The 19,249-nt window shown below is 38.8% G+C and overlaps 1 protein-coding gene across 1 annotated transcript in view; it reads left to right on the forward strand.

Annotated features, from left to right (window-relative positions):
- The window catches only part of SHQ1 (SHQ1, H/ACA ribonucleoprotein assembly factor), a 94,684-nt gene that overhangs the window by 16,209 nt on the left and 59,226 nt on the right, over window positions 1-19,249 (forward strand). Inside the window, 4 exon segments of the mRNA XM_007104931.4 lie at window positions 2,896-3,023; window positions 13,177-13,331; window positions 15,370-15,423; window positions 17,814-17,937. Coding sequence (XP_007104993.1) covers window positions 2,896-3,023; window positions 13,177-13,331; window positions 15,370-15,423; window positions 17,814-17,937 — 461 coding nt within the window.

Consider the following 19,249-nt stretch of genomic DNA (forward strand, 5'->3'; position numbering starts at 1 on the left):
TCTCCTTGCTCTGTCCTTCACTCCATCTCTTCCTTGCCCTCGTCTGTGTCTGGCTTGTTGCAGCAGTCCCCTAATGCCCAGCTGGCATCTCTCATTCCAGCCTGCACTTCTGCAGATCCATCAACCATAAGACTACCAGCCTGATGTCTTAGGTATTGAGAATGAAAATCTGCTTAAACCCTTCCTGGGTTCTCCTTTGCCTACAGCAGAAGCTCCTAACTCCTTAGCATGTATAGAAAGTTCTCTGTGATCTGGACGCCACCTGCCTCTGTAGCATCTCTTTTGCCACCCCCTGCCCACGTTTCATACTATGGCGGTGACGAATGTTTGCATCTCCCCGCCTGTACTACACCGCTTCTCACACACTTTTTACTCCTGGTTTCCCTTTGCTGGCTATTTCCCCACCCCATCCCGCTTTCCCTGAAAAACTTTGACTTACCCTTTAAGGCTGGGCTCAGTTGTCACCCCCTGGCACCCTCCCTTCCAAGTTGGCATAGGAGCTGCTCGTGTGTTATAGCTCATCTTGTTTTTACTGCATGGTTTTGTAACATTCTGGGTTTGTGTCTGTGGTTCCTGTTAAATTGTGGTGCCCTGAAGGGCAGGGGCTGAGTCTTACTGATCTTCGTCTGCCCGACCCCGCATATAGAGGGCCCTCAGTGAATGCACGTTGAATTAATGGCATTTAAAAAGTTGAAAATAATTTATTCGGGAAAGTAGAACATCAGTTGACCTCAGATCTTGGGCATCATAAAGAATAAACCATCCCAATTTAGATGAGGGACTGTATTAGTGAGATTTTACTCAAAACACTTGAAATTTTTTTGTGGGACAGGGCATGAAGGTGGCAGAGATACTGTTCTACAGAAGCAATTTTCCCCAGTATTTTTCTCCTGGGGAGAAAACAGCATCTTTTCAGATGGGCTCTTCTTCTTCTACCCTTGACTTAAATGTCCTTGGTACCCTAGCTTTTGACACCCTTTCCTCTCCCTGTGCCACTTCCTTCTCCCTGGGCATTCTGTCCTCTTCTTTGGCCTCAGTAACTGTGTGAATGCTCAGGACTCCTAGGTGTCTCTCCTGAGCATCAGATTTGCATGTCTGACCGCCTGTTGGACAGGTCTTTGTTTGTATGTCCTGCAAGGACACCTCAAATAGCCCATCCCAAAGCAGAAGCCATTCCCTCTCCAGTCGTGTCTGGTAACATCCCATGTTAGCAGAGGGCACTGCGGTCCCGAATTGTCGAGGCCAGAGTCCTGGGCAGCAGCCTGATCCTGACAGGAATTGATATTGAGAATTACTATTTCAAGACAATTGCTGTTCAGTTTTGTCCAATATGTGCCTTATGTCCTCAGTCATAAAAATGGAATGTTTGTATTGGTTAATAGCTTGGGTTTCAGACTGAGACTTCAGTGGATCCAAATCGTGGCCACACTTCTTACTGGTTCTTTGACCTTAACCATGATATACAATTTTTCCGACCCTCGGTTTCCACTCATGTAAAAGGGGAGTATTAATAGCACCCCTTGCCTATGGGGGTGGTGTGAGGATTCAAGGAAATAATTGATGAAGAGCACTTAGTGCAGTGCTTGGCACATCCAAAGAACTCAGTAAGTTATCTGTAATCTTTCTAATTTTAAAAATATTTCAGGGACTTCCATGGTGGCACAGTGGTTAAGAATCCACCTGCCAATGTAGGGGACATGGGTTTGAGCCCTGGTCCGGGAAGATCCCACATGCCGCGGAGCAGCTAAGCCCGTGCACCACAACTGCTGAGCCTGCGCTCCAGAGCCTGCGAGCCGCAACTACTGAGCCCGTATGCCACAACTACTGAAGCCCGCGTGCCTAGAGCCTGTGCTCCACAACAAGAGAAGCCACTGCAATGAGAAGTCCACACACCGCAACAGAGTAGCCCCTGCTCGCCACAACTAGAGAAAGCCTGTGCGCAGCAACGAAGACCCAACGTGGCCAAAAATAAATAAATTTTTAAAAAATTTCAATATCTCAGTTGAAAGAAAAAATATTTAACGTCACAAAACTGTGAGCTAGGAAATCCATTTTACCAAAACAGCCAGTGTCTTGAGGTTCTAATTACCTGAAATATAAATGAATTTTCCACCATGAGTTATACTTTTTGTCATTCTTTTCCCAAGAATATCAGTTTCCAGCTTTGAGTGCAAGACCGTATAGTTTCTGAATAAGTGTCCTCCAAGACTATATTCTGAATGTCGCAGTTATTTTCCTAGTTAAAACTGAGAAAGTAAAGTGCGGGAAAATTAATTTTCTCTTCTCTACAAAGGTTGCTTTTATCTTTTGCAATAGTTTTAAATTAAGGAACTATTAAGATTAGCATAGCTAAATAAAATAGATTGCATCATGGAAGGAAACATGAGTGCACAAGCTAAAAAATAAGGGGTGTGTGTGTGTGTGTCTGTGTGTGTGTGTGACATCTGTGGATATGTAGTATCCTAAATCTTGTGTTTATTTATTTTTTGTTGGTGGAGTTAAAAGATGCTTTTCTTTAACTATAACCTTGCAAAAATCTGTGATATTTGCAAACCTCGCACAAGCCCTAGGCTTCAGTCCATTGTGTGTTCAGATTCACTTCATCCCACATGGCTGTGGTACGGGGCATGGGACTTCAGAAGGGGACTGGTCTTCTCTGTACTTTCTGTCTAAAGAGATCACAGATGTCAAATATCCCTTTAGTCCAGTGCTTACTTTTTATTTATGACCATTAGTAACCACAACGGAAGTAATAGCAGTGCTCAGTCTTTCCTTGAAATGTACTTTTATTCTGTATTTCTAGTGCAGATGTGATGAGTTAAGGTAAAATTTTAAAAACTGAAAACTAGCCTAATTCTGTGTAACAAGCCCCTTCATATTTTTTTTTTTCCCCAGAGCTGACTTTTTTGAAGATGAGGCAGTTAAACAGGTTTTGGAGTATAATCCTTGGTGGATTGATCTGTATTCAAAAATGATGGCTTCTTTGGGAAAGAGTCAGGAACAAGAAAATCTTGCTGCGTTAGGTAAGAAACTCAAAATTAGGTCATTTGTTTCCTGCCTTTCCTAAGCACACAATTATAATTGCCTCATAGAGTGAAGATATTATTTTGATTTGCTAATTTTGGAAATGGGTCTTCATCCCAGACTGGGAAATGCCACTCAATAATTACACTTATTTGTCTTGGAAAATTCTTTTGGAATATGTTTTACTTTTGAATCTTTGGGGTCTTTTAAATTTTTTTTAAATTTTTTATATTTTTATCAAATTTAGGGACACTAACACATAGGCTATTTGTAGTTGTTGAATAATCTTCTTGAGAGATCTGACTATTCCTCTGTGGCAAGGGCATTTGACTATTAGAAAGGGTGAGAAGAGACCCAGTTTTCAATCCCTTTGTCTGTTGAATGAATTTGATAAGTTCTTCCTAGTTTTTTTACATGTGGTTTCATGTGGAAGCAGAACTAATTATCTTCCTTTCTGTACCTTACAGAGAGCAGGTGAGCCAGTTTCTACCAGCGAAGGCTGAGCTGGGGTGTTTTATGAGCCGCAAGAGGCTGCTGTGCCATATTTAATATTAAGCCAAATGTTATACACAGAGTCATTTCTTAGATGGGCATTTTATTAACACTTCTCTAAGTGGGAGGTTGGTGTGTTAAGTCTGTAAATTAGAATTAAAACAATTTCAAATAGGTCAAGAATAGTAGGTCAGTGTTTTCTGTTACACTGATTTAGCTTTTAATTATATATTACAAATACTACACCTAGACTTGTGGTGTGGTGGTATATGCAAATGCTGAATTTGTATATACAAATGCTGAATTTGTATATACAAATCACTTTGTAGTATGTACAAATGCTGAATTTTAACGCTGTATACGTGAAAATTATATAATAAAAAGTATATGTATTAAAATTTTAGAAGTCTATTCTATGCAGTATTTGAGAATGAACAATTTTACTACACCCCCCCCCCCAAATTTAGTGTTTAAATGAAAGGAATACAGACACACGCACGCAAATACGTTAAATGGAATATAGAATTTCCCCACTCCAAATTCCTCTCTTGAAAGTAATCACTATAAACAATTTGGGGTATTTTTAATGCATATCCTGACATCTAAATATTTGCTTTAAGAAATGTATACACATAGATTCATATACACTCTCTTCTCACTGCTTTCTCCAGTTTGTAGTGTATGTTGTACATCTTCCATCAGCACTTACAGTCCTACCTGAGGCTTTTAATGCCTGCCTAGTGTTCTGTTGTATATTTGTGTCATGATTAGTGGCCATGTGGTCTGTTTACCACTGGTGGGCATTCGGGTTGTTTCCAGGGTTCTGCAGTGGTCTTCTTTGACCACTCATTCTGAAGTAGCTGTTGCAGCACAATATTTTGATCCTTTGCATAGCAATGCAATACCCTGCTATTTGCTCTATTTCTAGAGCCTAGAAAGAACCTGTTATGTAATAGGTACTCAATAAATATTTGTAGAATAAATAAATATTGCAGTAAATATTTTTGTAGTTAGGTTTTGTTAGAGTTTAGGTGATTTCTACCAGGTTGAAATATTGCCACTGTAATTTTTTGGAATGGACTCTATATTGCACAACGGAAACTCATTTATAAATAATGACTCTTGTTTACATTGTTTTCGACAAATCCTTGGTTTTATATTTGATTTGAGTTTAAGAATCTTTCAGAGACCTCCCGTATCATGTAGGCGAATTTTCAGGTACGAGATTGCTAACACAGTTTAGATAGTTAACTGTATATGCCATGTGGATCTGCTCAGAAAGTTTGCTCAAACTTAAATCATCAGTGCTCTCTAGTGAATCATTTTCCCCAGTTTGGGTTCAGGATTTTACTGAAGTGGTCTGGGGAGGAATTGGTGGTTGTGTAGTTAAGTTTTCTGTCCGCAAGGGTGCGCTAGTTGCCCTAAAAATCAAGAGACGGCATTACCTTTGATTTAAATTTTAACTTGCTCTGCTTTGGTGGTTGCAGCTTGTTCTAGGTCCTGTTTTCTGTGTCAGCCGTGCTTTGACTTAGTTCTCTATGTGCAATTTTAACAGAAGGTTAAGCCAGTCGGTGCCTTTAACCATTGGCCTTCCTGACCCTTTATCTTTATCTGACCTGTGGCATGTATCCAGACTGGTGCTTCAGGCACGCTCATGTTCTGCTAGCTATTATGGTGATTCATTCTAAGAATCACCTTTAAAAACAGCAAGGCCGTGTGATAGAGGTAGAACAACTTGAATTCTGTGTTGTACAGAAAGTACCTCTTGTAAATGTGCCAAGTATCAGGTTATGCATAGAAGGTAAATAAGGGTTTGTGGGTTTAATGCCTTGCTCCTCCACAGGCTGGCTGTGTGACTTTGCAACTTTTCTGGGTTGCTGTGGAAATCCTGTACCTACCTCATAGAGTTGTCATGAGGATTGAACTAGACAATGTACTTAAAATCCTTAGCATACTGTAAGTGTTGGAAATTGTCATTATAGAGTAAATCAGTGGCAGGAGAGCCAGGAATTGACTGGCTTCCTTTTGAAATCATAATTTTTATACATTTACACAGCTTTAAGGGGAACTTCTTTAACATGATTCCTACTTCAGTTTCTCTTTCTCGTTCAAATATTTGAGACACCCAGAAGTGGAGGCGTGAATTGAAGTGTGTCGAACCAGGCTCAAATAGGAGAAAAAAGAAATAAATCAAAAAATAAACCTTAAAGTTCTCAGCTCCCTCAAGCAGCGTGATGCTGCTGTAGTTTTTTCCCTCCCTCCTCTTCCTCTTTTTTCTTCTTTGCCTCCCAGGCCTTCCTCTCTGTCACTGCAGTGGCACGTTGCCAGGCATATATAATGGTGCAGGTGAGGGGTGCACCTTTAATTCCTCCTCATAAAATATTAAGCTGGATTGTCTTGATTTCCAGATAAGCCTTAGGTGGTGAACTTTGCCCCCCGTCTTTGCCTTGCCAAAGACAAGGTTATGACTCTTGTCATTTTCATCATCACCCTGAGTTACAACACGGAGACTTTCATTGCCATCTTCAATTTTGTAATGATCCGGATCTTCCTCCCCGAAGGCTTGTAAATGGAAGTGTTAAATGCTGTACTCGCACTGAGCTCTGGTTTCACGAGGATGGACTTCCCGCATTTCCCATGTTGTCTCTCAGTGGTTAATCTCAGCCCAGGAATCTTGGCACACGATTGCTTGTTATGACACCACATAACATTTATAGTCAATGAACTTCCTACCAGGGACATCCTGTTTGGCACCAGTGTTTGCAGACCTGTCAGAATCAGCCCTGAAAGCTGCAGCACTGTGGAGATGCCCATGTGGGCCAAGGGTTTGAATGCAGCACATTTTCTTCTGATTCCCTTGATCTGTTTCCAGAAAGTGGACAATGTAATGCATTTGCATTCCTCTGAGAGGAGCCAGATCATGGATGATTTAATTGTTGACCCATGGAAGACAGGGATGTTTGGGAGGGGAATTAGGCAGAAGAGAAGATTTAAAAGTAACAAAACGAGGTGATGTTCGAAGTGAAGTGACAAGGTCACTTTCCACTTTGATGGGAGCCCCTGGGTAGTCCTCAAATGTTTTGATGGGGTTTTTCATGTTGGGAGTTGGTCCTGGGCCCTTTGCTTCAGTGTTAGGGCACCAGTTTCTTCCCCAAATGAACTGAGCTTTAAGCTGGCTTTTGTTTGACTGTAGATTATGTATAGAAGTATAATTAACCGAAATGTTGTGAACTATCAGTATATAGCAAAGTTGCTTTGTCGTGTAGCTAAGTCATACAAATGCTTGACAAATGTTACTTGTGGTGGCAATCATCCAAGTATTGCTGGCACCGTGTCTGTAGTTATTGCTAGTGTTGCTCCTTGGTTAGACCTGATTGTGTGCAAACCTCCCCAAGATCCCCTTTGGGTGATATTATTTACAGCTCTAATAAAAAAGGCCTGGGGGAGCTCAGACTTTTGGTTTCTCTAGTGATTTCCCAGGCTCTTGTTATTGTTATTTATGATCTCTGGTTTCTTTGAATTTCAGAATTTAAATACTTCTGTGTATTATTAATGAAGTACTTAGGCCAAAATGGAACTCAAAACCACTCAGAAAAAGGTGGTGGTGTTTTATTTTTAAAAATTTTTTAATTTTATTTTATTTTATTTATATGTATATATATTTTAAATTTTATTTATTTTTTTTGGCTGTGTTGAGTCTTCGTTGCTGCACGCAGGCTTTCTCTAGTTGTGGCGAGCGGGGGCTACTCTTTGTTGTGGTGTGCAGACTTCTCATTGCAGTGGCTTCTCTTGTTGTGGAGCACAGGCTCTAGGCATGTGGGCTTAGTTGTTCTGTGGCGTGTGGGATCTTCCCGGACCAGGGATCGAACCCGTGTCCCCTACATTGGCAGGCGGATTCTTAACCACTGAACCACCAGGGAAGTCCCAGTGGTGGTGTTTTAAAGGAAAGTTAGGGGCGCTCAGCATTTAAGAATTCAGAAGAGTACATTCAAGTTAGCCTTCCTTCTGTGTATGGTTGTGGGAAGTGACCCGTGATATGTGGAAGCACTTTGTGGGTCATGTAACATCAGAACCCACAGTTCCCAGGTCATCCTTTACAGATCATTTAACACATACAGGTGTGAAGACCAAAGAGTAAGGAGTAAACATGTGGATGAGTTGATGTGTCGTTCAGCGGTTCTGGGCAACGCTTACTTTGTGATTCAGACTTCGATGGAAGCAGGAGTCTTTATTAACCAGCTAGGATCTGAAGGTTTTTTCTCTAGTGAGATACTATGGTCACGGACACCTGATCCTTTCCTATTAGCTAAACTAATGAACGTCTCCAAAACTGTACCTAAGGGAAGGAATACTGTCTCAGCCCTTCTAGGGGTCTTCAAGTACTTTGTGAGTTACTACGTTCTTCATGTAGTAAAGAAATGTTCCTTCTTACAGTTTCCTTACATCAGACCACTTTAAGTGAACCGAGAGCTTCTCTTTAAATTGAGAAATCTTCATACGGGCCCCGTAATGGGACACTCAACACCCAGTTGATCTGTCACGTGAATTTCTTTTTTGAATGTCAGTCTTTAAAGAATGCTTCACTTGACACTCACCTGCATTAAGTTTAAAAATATACACATTTCTTTATATTGCTGGCCAGCAAATTAAATAAATACATTCTCATAGTTATTTCTTGTTTGTGTAAGCAACGCTTGTACAAATACATTTAAAACTTTTTTTTAAACATAGGGTTTTTAACATGGTTGAAAAAATACATATTTTATGTCAAAATCTTGTTGTTGTTGTTGTTGTTGTTGTTTTTGGCATAAATGTATTTTAGTGAGTAAAGAAATATTGCTTCTCGTAATATCAAGTAAGTGTATTTAAGATTTTTTTCCCCCAGAGGACAGGCTGCTAAAAAGTGCTGGAAGGAAGCCTTACAGCAAGAAGAAGCCATGTTAAACTTAAGGCTCCTAAGAGAGTACAGAAGTGAGTTTGGAAAACGATAGGTGAATAGGGACCATTATGTGGGAGTAATCAATCATATTCTTTTCCTTCTGGCTTTTGCCCAGTTGTGATGAACAGAAGGGCACTCTTTTGTTGAGCAGAGACAGAAAGGGACTGGGACTTGACTAGGTATCAAGAGAATGCTTTGGGAATATTAAAAAAAGGCAGTTTAATAATTTTTGGTCTCTGAGAAGGTGTCAGAGACACGTGTCTTTTATTAACCCTTCTAAAAAGAGGCTTCCTGAGTTAGAGCTGGGCTCATGCCCCCTTGGCTAGTGGCCAAGTTTCCTTTCCTTCCTTTTCCCTGGGTGTGGTCATGAGACTAAGTCTTCGATGATGGGAAGTGAGTGGCAGTGCTGTGTGCGCTTTCCGGATCAAGTCTTTAGAAAGGAGGTGTTTGTCTTCCTCTTCTTCTGCTTTCCCATTGGTTGGAAAATTTTAAAACCTGGAACAGCATCTTGGACCATAAATGGAAGTCATATGGTGGAGACTCTGATGCCCACCCATCCTGGATCGTTCACTCCAATTAGTAGCGTGAGAGAAAAACTTGTCTTACTAAAACCACCGTATTTTGGGTCTGTCTGATACAGCAGTTTAGCCTGTCCTGACCTGCATATAATGGACAGTTCTAAAACCTGGAGCAAAAGGCTTCAAAGTTATTTTGGCATTACTTTGATATGCACTGGCCCTAGAAGATGAATGCTCCTCTTGACTGGGTTGAACAGCTTTCAAAGTGAATTTGAAAGTGGTTGTCTGATAGGACATGGAAGGAAAATTAAGGATTACTTTGCAAGGGAAGAGATCGATAACGCTCTGATTTAGAGGTAACAATATATCTAGATGCTTACATTTCTTTAAAAATTGTTCTAAGAAAGTAGTAGGCTGTGTTTTACCCATACTAACTGGGAACTCAGCACATCTGTGTGATTAGCTGTTACTCTCTCCGTAAATCTTGCTCTAAGACAAGACGTATTTTACTTTCTATGAATAGTAATGAGGAACTGATAATGCTCATGTTTTGTTAACTTGAGAAGATATATATTTTATGATAGCTTACCTAAATTGTAGACATTAAAGGCAACTTGGAAGGAACTACAGTCTTAGACTTGCTTGCCTTCCCAATATAGACATAAAGGTGTTTTTTTTAATCATTAGCATTTATTAAATATCTTAGTTTTTTGGTCTGGGTAGCCAACATTTGGTAAGGTGACTGATACATAAAAAGAAATAGCTTCTCTCTCTTCTATCAGTAATTTATTGGGAATGGGGAAAAATATTATATTTGCAGGTAAAACCCGAAAGTGCTTGGAAGTAGTTTTTAGCAAGAAAAGCAGCAGATTTATTTGATAAAATCGGTGGTTCAATACAGTGGAAAAGATGGATTACTGAACAGACTGTGCTGGCACAATTAACTCTTCATCTGGAATTAATTAATTAATCTTAAAACTTGAAAAAATAACTTGCAGATGGATTAAAGACTTAATTTTTTTTATTTTATTGATTTATTTTTTAACAGATCTTTATTGGAGTATAATTGCTTCACAATACTGTGTTAGTTTCTGTTGTACACCAAAGTGAAACAGCTATACGTATACATATATCCCCATATCCCCTCCCTCTTGAGCCTCCCTCCCTCCCACCCTCCCTACCCCACCCCTCTAGGTGGTCACGAAGCACCGAGCTGATCTCCCTGTGCTATGAGGCTGCTTCCCACTAGCTATCTGTTTTACATCTGGTAGTGTATATATGTCGATGCTACTCTCACCTCGCCCAGCTTCCCCCTCTCACCCTTTGTCCTCAAGTCCATTCTGTATGTCTACGTCTTTATTCCTGCCCTGCAACTAGGTTCATCAGTACCATTTTTTTTTTTTGGATTCCATATATATGTGTTACCATATGGTATTTGTTTTTCTCTTTCTGACTTACTTCACTCTGTATGACAGACTCTAGGTCCATCCACCTCACTACAGATAATTCTATTTCGTTTTAAAGACTTAAATTTAAAAGAGAGAACAAGTAAATCTTAAAAGAAAAGCTGAGAGACTCCATGTACAATTCAGGGATTGGGGAAACCTTATCAAAGGCTATAAATTCATAGTCTGGTGGAAAAAAAAAGGTAGACATACTGGACTACACACAAACATAAATAATTCAATGGCAGAAGATCCCCTAAACAAAGTCAGTAGAGATGCCGTAGATTTGGAGAGATGACTGGGGTTCATATCCATAATAGCCGAGTTCTTAAATATTTGACAAGCCATCCAGAAAAAATTGGGCAAGACATATTCTCATGGGTAATTTACAAGAGAGCAAATCCAAATTGCCAACAAACCTATGAAATAAAGTTCAAAGTTTAGCAGTTAGAGAAATACTAACTGAAGTAACAATGATATGTCACTGTATTAGTTTCCTCTTGCTGCATGACACGTTACCACAAAACAGAAACACAGTTCTAATTTGACTCAGTTTCCACGTGTCAGGAGTCAGGCATGGCTTAGCTGGGTCCTCTGCTCAGGGTCTTGGAAGGATATAAACAACTGTGGCCATCTTTTCTTTTTCTTTTTTTTCAAAATAGGTGTTGGCAACCATGATCCTTTCTGGAGTTCAGGGTCCTTTTCCAGGCTCCCATCATGGTGGGCAGAATTTGATTCCCACGGCTGCAGAGCTGAGGCTCCCCATCTTCTTGCTGGCTTCCAGCCGGGGTCACTCTCAGACCTTAGAGGAACCCACAGCTCACTGCCATGTGGCCCCCTCACAGCATGGCATCTTAGTTCTTTAAAATCAGCAGGGGAGTCTCTGGCTCCAGTCTGCTGATCATGGAACATAATCATAATAATTATAACACTGTTGGCATATTTTTTTAAATAGAAGCAAGTTGCAGGTCCTGCCCACTCAAATGATGTGACTCATTGGGAGTCAATTTAGAATTTTTCTCACCACAGTCACTTCGCATCCATTAAACTGGAAATGATTTTGATTTTTTAAAATTTCTTTTGATTTTTATTTATTTGGCTGCATCAGGTCTTAGTTGCGGCATGCAGGATCTTCATTGAGGCACGTGGGATCTTTTGTTGTGGCGCGTGATCTCTTCGTTGCAGCACATGGGCTTCTCTCTAGCTGTGGCGCGTGGGTTCCAGAGCTTGTGGGCTCGGTAGTTTGCAGCACACAGGCTCTCTGGTTGAGGCACGCGAGCTCGGTCGTTGTGGGCCGCAAGCTTAGTTGCCCCGTGGCATGTGGGATCTTAGTTCCCCGACCAGGGATCGAATCCGTGTCCCCTGCATTGGAAGGCGGATTCTTAACCAGCGGACCACCAGGGAAGTCCCCGGGAAATGATTTTTTAAAAAGCATTTATTGCTGGGAGCAGGCAAGAGATATGTGTAGGAAAGGGAACTTCTATTCATGACCATTAGAAAGGAGAGTTGTAGCCTTAAATAAAGTATCTCTTAAAAACAGATAAACTTTTTGACCCAGTAAATCTACTCTTGGGAATATGTTTTATGGAAATGAAGCCTCCAGTATCCAGTGACATATGATATAACATTTATTGCAGCATTATTAGCAGTGGCATAAAGCTGGAAGCAGAGTGTATGCCCATCAGTAGGGGGAGTGGTTGGATAGAGCATGCTACACCATGGAGTATTCTACTCCTTTACAAAATTAGCTAAGTACCAAGTGACTTGGGGGGATTTCCTAGAGGTATTGTTGAGTGAGATAGGCTAGATGGAAAAAAAAAATCTAATTCTCTGGGTGGGCGGGACGGTATCAACTCGCTTGTATACGCATTTGTGTGTCTGGTTGTAAAGAAAAATATGAAGTGATATATACTAGATTTTTTTAACATGAGAGAGGCGGTTGGTAAGGATGGAAACAGGGTGCCAAGAAAAAGGAGAAAAGGAAACTTCCTCTTCCCACAAGTCTGATATGTGTGGTATGGTCACATTTGCATATTTATGTAAAACTTTGTTTCTCTGTGTAAATAATATTAAAAAAATACTGTGCCCTTAAAATTGACTAATACATGGGAATATTTCCATTTCTTTGTATAGAACTTTCACAGTAGATAATATTTACACAGTGTTTCATTTAGCTATTATATGTTTTCTGTTGTCAGAATGTAACTATCTGAAAGGCAGTAACTCTGTCATTTAGCTGCCTTGAGTACAGAACAGTGTAGTGGGAAAAGATCAGGGGCTGGGGGTGTTCTGGAAATAAGGAATAGATATTGTTTAGACATTTTTTTCTTTTTTTTTTTTTTTTTTTTTTTTTTGTGGTACGCGGGCCTCTCACTGTTGTGGCCTCTCCCGTTGCGGAGCACAGGCTCCGGACTCACAGGCTCAGCGGCCATGGCCCACGGGCCCAGCTGCTCCGCGGCATGTGGGATCTTCCCGGACCGAGGCACGAACCCGTGTCCCCTGCATCGGCAGGCGGATTCTCAACCACTGCGCCACCAGGGAAGCCCTTTTTTCTTTTTTTTTAACCCTACTAGGATTTAAGCAAATACATAGCTCTTAATAAAACTGTGACGTCTAGTTAAAAAGTTGTTTCTGTGTCCAGAGTTAAATAACTTTTTATTTCAGCTTCTGTAATCCAAGTTATAATTTTGACGAATCTTCTGCAATGGGGGTTTTATAGCACGTAATGGAACTAATTTTTAAATGCATTTTATTCTAGTGTCTTTTTCTGAAGAAGAGAAATATCAGCTGCGAAAATTTGTCAATAAATCTTACCTGCTGGACAAGAGAGCCTGTCGTCAAGTGTACTACAGTTTGATTGATATCCTTCTGGCGTATTGCTATGAAACTCGTGTCACCGAAGGAGAGAAGAATGTAAGTGCACGTGTGTCTGTGCAGGTTGGCATAGACTGTTGTACGGAGTAAACTGTATTAATGTCATGAGTGAGACCAGTCGTGATTAGTTACTTAGTGACTCTCTGGGCAGAGGTGCACAGGTGTGTTGGTGATGGGTACCAATAATGTTTTTATTTGGTCTTTTTTTCTTCTCTCTTGGCTTTAGTCTCTGCCAAAGAGCAGAGTATGGAAGTAAAGCTGAGGGTAGAGAAAAAGGATATCCTGAGCTCTCATCTCTTTTAGGAGATGAACTGACCAAATGAGAGGGCTGTTGCTACATGACACTTGACATTGGCAAGGGGTAAACTTTACTACACCCATTTCTAGTCTTTCTCTGACCTGTCCGTTAACAGACGTAAGGTATAGTATTTTATAAAGAAAGGAATGTGAGCATTTATCTGCTGGTGTTCCTCAATTTAAATAGTGTGTGTACTTCTGAAAAATTGTATGTAAATCAGATTTTAAAAACCTGGACTGTATCTTTTTGGTGTTCGGTGAAATCCTATCCTTTTGTAAAGTATGTTGTTTCTTAAAGGATCTTTTTAAAAAAATATAGACTGTACTGTATCTCTTCTTAAACCACACTTGATTTTGTAAATGAAGAGCTAAACTTCTTTGTCACCTATGTCACCGATTACATACATTTAAAACAAGGCTGGAAAACAAAACAAAACAAAACAAAAAAAACTTTCCAGTTAATGTGTTCCTGCATCTGTTTATAGTAGTCTTTGCTCAAGGGATTATTTTTGAGCTGTGCATATGCTTCCCTGTTTTTCATTTATTTATTTTATTAAAAAATTTTTTTCAATTGGAGTGAGAGTTGATTTACAGTATTTCAGGTTTACAACATAGTGATTCAGTATTTTTATACATTTTATTACATTTAAAGTTATAAAATATTGGCTAAATTTCCCTATGCTGTACACTATCTTTTTGTGTTTATTTTATACATAGTAGTTTGTACCTGTTAATCTCCTACCCCATCATGCCCCTCCCCCTCCCTCTTTTTAAATTACACAAATAATTCATATCATTGTAAAGAAAAATACACACAGGAAGAAAATAATTAAAATTTCCTGTCATCTCAGCCGTCGGAGGTCGCCACACTTACAAGGTGATGTTTCTCTCCTAGGATTCTTTCGTTGTGTATGTGTATTTACATTGGGTTATAATGTATGTACTATTATTTAACCTGCTTTTCTCACTCACCATCATAGCGTGAGCATAGTGTTAGGAGAAGGATTTGATATGGGCCAAACTTTTTGCAGCTGGGATTCTGAAAATTTCAAAGGTGACTTTTGAGATTTGCATTTGTCTCCAAAATGAATATTAATGAGTGTGACAAGGGCATACCATAACTGAAAATGGGTTTTGTTTCCGCTCGTCTTTTTAGAATACTATAATCAGCGAAAATGTTTTCATTGACAAAAAAGTGCTTCATATTACTTGAGAAGATGAGTGAGAGTGTTTAGTTATGCTCGCTATAACTTCGCATTTTTGATTTGATTCTTGGATTCACGTATTTGAAATCATGCAGTCTTGCAACTTCAGGATCTTCTCTAGAATGCACTTATTCTCACAGGCATTCTCTGAAAGGCCAAATTCTTGAGCAGCTTTCTAAGTGCCAGAAAGAGCACTTCAACATTATCTTTGAGTCTTTTGGTAGATTATTTATAGAATATTTGGGAGGCAGGTAACCTAGTTGAGAAGGACAGAAATTGAGCACGCATTGCTTTGCTTTAGTTTCAAAGCCCTTGCTTATGTGCTCTTGTGTTCTGGTACTCTTATCAGTGCAAGAGCTTTACTTTATAAATTTCCAAGGAAAGTAGACAGAAACTTGCCTTTGATTTCCTTGACATCAGTAAAGCCATTATTTTCCTGCCGTCATAGATGCTGCTTAGGTTTTACATATGTCAATACTATTTATATACTAGTTGAATAAGTGGATATATTTGCTTTAGTTTTGAATGACTTTATCTCTAATGTGACACTATCCTTTTCTTCAAAACAAATAAAGGTTGAATCCGCATGGAATATCAGAAAACTGAGTCCAACCCTCTGCTGGTTTGAGGTATGACTGTCAGTTGCAGTTGTTTAGATTTTGTTTGTTCAGAGTTATTTTTTTGTTGTTATTAGCTCATTTGGGGTAATTCAAGTAATTCCTTGAGTTTTTAAAAGTGATAGCTTTATTGCACAAAGTTTTTTTCCATCTTTTTAATAGAACTGATTTTGTTACTTTTACTTTAATCATAGTACACTAATAAGTCCAGCTGTAGGGTACCTTGGAAGTTTGGAGAAGGAATGGGTATACTGTCCGTTGCGGGCAGATGTTGGTTTGAGTTTGAGGCATGTATGTAAGTTGTCATATATTGGGGCTCAGAGCTCAAAGATGGGCAGAAAACCTAGGTGATACTATTAAGTGTCACTTACCACCAGGGGCTGTGCTAATAAGGCTTTTATGTATATTACTTTACCTATTCCTTTCTATTGAAGTCTGTGAGATAGAATTATTGGTATTTTACAGATGAGGAAACTTAGATCATATAGCTTAAATAGCTTATCCTAGGTCCTACAGTTAGTATGTTTAGATCTGATAACTCTTATAGTATAGTAATAATTGCTTTTATATCTATTTTGTAGAAAATAGTTGTGTAGGGCTCACCAAATATAGCAAAGAATGGTATCTTTAAATTTACTAGTTTGGGGACTTCCCTGGTGGTCCAGTGGGTAAGACTCCACGCTCCCAATGCAGGGGGCCCAGGTTCAATTCCTGGCCGGGGAACTAGATCCTACATGCATGCCACAACTAAGCGTTCGCATGCCGCAACTAAGATGTCCGCGTGCCACAGCTAAGAGTCTGCATGCTGCAACTAAGACCCGGTACAGCCAAAATAAATAAATAAATATTTTAAAAAATAAAATAAATAAATTTACTAGTTTTGAACACACTGTTGTCCATCAAAGCAGAAGCTTTAAAACAGTGTTTATTTAAACAGTTGATCATTGCATCGTCTATTAAGGCAACTAGTTTTGTTTCTGTTTTTTTTCCAGTTTGAATCCTAGACAGTGTCCATTTTAAGTTGGAAAATCAAAGTTGTTTCATGGCATCACTTTATTCAAATAATAGATAACATGTAAACAGGAACTGAAACACTTAACTTTAGCAAAGAATCTTGCTATTCGTGAATGTCCATGAACCAACAGCTTGACCAGTGTCCTCTGCTGGGAGCTTGATGGAGAGTCAGAATCCCATTCCAGACCCTCTGAGTTAGAATCTTTAGCAAGATCTCCAGGAGTTCATATGCATATTTAAGATGGAGAAGTGCTGTTCTCCGGACCTCCCTTGAGTTCTACATATTTCCATAATCAGCATATAATGGAGAAACTGGCTTTTGTAATAATTGCATTGATTATTCCAATATTGAAAACAAAATAGTTGGTGACTAGATAATTTCATAGTTTAGTTATAAAAGTCTGCATGAAGAGATTCACCTATTTATGATTTTATTTTGACATTTTTATTGTTTTTGAGATAACTTAGAATTGCCAGACATGTAACTAGCTCTGTCAAACTTTTATAAGTGTTTAGTTTTTTGCCAGAATTTTTTAGAAATTCATCATTCCTTTTTAGATATAAAGTATCCTCTGTTGGGTACTCAGTATTCATAATCAGATCACTCATTTGTTAAGGATGAATATACATGGAAATGGTATATACTCCCTTACTTTTAATTTTATATTTTAATTTTTATATATGGCTTACATTTTTAATACATTTTAAATCAAAACCGAATTAAAAAACAATTTTGTAGAAAATTGCCTTTGTTTACTGTTTTTGGTAAGTTTTGCATTGTTAATGGTATCATTACCATTAACCATTACCATTCAGGATAAAGCCTTTTTTCCAGAAATGAGTAGTTTTCTCCTTGAAAAGTGAAAGCAAATTACTGAAGTAAATACCATGTATTACTCATGCCCAAAGCAAAAAAACCCAAAAAACAAAAAATCAAAAGAGGGGGAAGGGGGAACTGAGAACACATTTCACTAAAGAGTTCTATATTTTTCATCTGCATTATCTCGAATGGTCCTAAAAGACAAAAACATGAAACATATATCATTTAGAAATGTCTTTTATGTGCATCTGTATTTTGTTAGTGCCATGTGTTTTACATTCATATTGGTAATTCTTAAAAGACTTTTTAAAACTTTCCTGCTATGTATGTGATTTCTAAGGGGCATTTGTGATACGTTGATAAAGTATGAGAAATTACAAAGACTGAGATAAAAATTTTATTGTAAGGTTTACAGAAAGAGTCTCACTTCATGGCTTTGTATTTGTCTTCCCCTTGGCGTCATGTTGATCCAAACTTAGTTTTTAATTGAGAATAGTTTTACATTTCATTGGGTGCTTTTGTTTTGTGTAATATGGAAATGATTACTCATTTAAATGGTACTTCACAGACTTGGACTAATGTTCATGAAATCCTGGTGTCTTTTGGAAGAAGAGTTTTGTGCTATCCACTTTACCGCCATTTCAAGCTGGTGATGCAGGCCTACAGAGACACTATAAAGATGTTGCAACTAGGTAAGATGTTATTATGCTTGCAAATTCGAGAGTGAAAAGTTAAACGCTTTTAGTCTGTGAGGATATAATCATGATTTTTGCTTTTTTTTTTTTCCCATACAAAAAGAAGTAATGAAAATCATCCCATCCAACCACTTTTCCTCCCAAGTATTATATAAAGTACTAGTGCCTCCATTTAGGTGTATAATCACACAGAGAAGTATGGTACTCTTTTCAGGGAGGAGTGGGGAGGGTAAATAGAGACAGTTTTCCAAACCATCTTGTGTTATAGTAGATTGTAACGTGCAGTATTTCTGTGTCATTCAGGTGCCTGTAATTTTCTAGGCATTATTCTAGGATTGTGAGTATAACAATAAATAAGTTCCCTGCTCCTGTGAAGTTTACGGTTTTGCCAGGGTGACAGATGGTAAGTAAGTAAGCAATTCCAACATTGAGTGAAAAGTTCTCTGCTGCAGGAAGGACAGTGATCATAGGAGGGGGCATGGGACCTGGACTTGGGAGATCAGGAAAGGATTTGCAAAGAAAGCACAGCTACTCCGAGGACTTTTGACCATTGCTGTATCAAACCCGAAAAGACAAATATTTGCTATTTTTAAGGATGTGGCAAATTCTAAGCTCGGAAACAAATTCCGAAGTGCCTATAACAGCGTCATTGGACTAAGTATATAGTTTCCAAGGTAGTGACTTTGAAGGGGCAACATCCATTGGTATGTCTTAATTCTGGCACATTTATTCAAACGTCACTTGCTGCTGTACTTTATGGTCGTTTCTTATATTTTTCCTCCAGGAGTCTTATCATTTCTTTGTCCTTAGATAAAAATACTTCTGGGGTTTAGTTTTCAGACTTGAGGATAAGAAGGAGAAAGAAAGGAAGAAGTTCCTTCCTTTATATCTAGGTGACTTCATTGGCTTAATGGGAAGAATCACATCTCTTATGTTTTGTCCCTCCTAGAGGTTTATCTAGGTTTTTCTTTGACTTCTGTGTAACCTACAGTCTTCTTGCTCTGGGGGAAAAAGTCACGTTCGAAGTAGATTCTTTCAAAGTAGATAATAATTGTAAAAGTGAATCATAGTTAAATGAAAGATACTTTTTTATTCATCCTGTTGGTTCAGACGGGCCATATTTTATTTTAAAGGATTGTTGATTATAGGACAGCAGAGCTACTACCTTTGAGGAATCTGTCTTCTTTAACAGTGGGAAACAAACTGCTTTTTTTTTTTGCATGTTCTTTCTTCTTGCCTTCTGTCCAAGATATTTTTTTGAACTGCAAAAATTACCTTGAAAAATTAATCTGCTGTAAATGACTGATTG

Source organism: Physeter macrocephalus, chromosome 18 (genome assembly GCF_002837175.3).
Source record: "Physeter macrocephalus isolate SW-GA chromosome 18, ASM283717v5, whole genome shotgun sequence".
NCBI classification, from domain to species: domain Eukaryota; kingdom Metazoa; phylum Chordata; class Mammalia; order Artiodactyla; family Physeteridae; genus Physeter; species Physeter macrocephalus.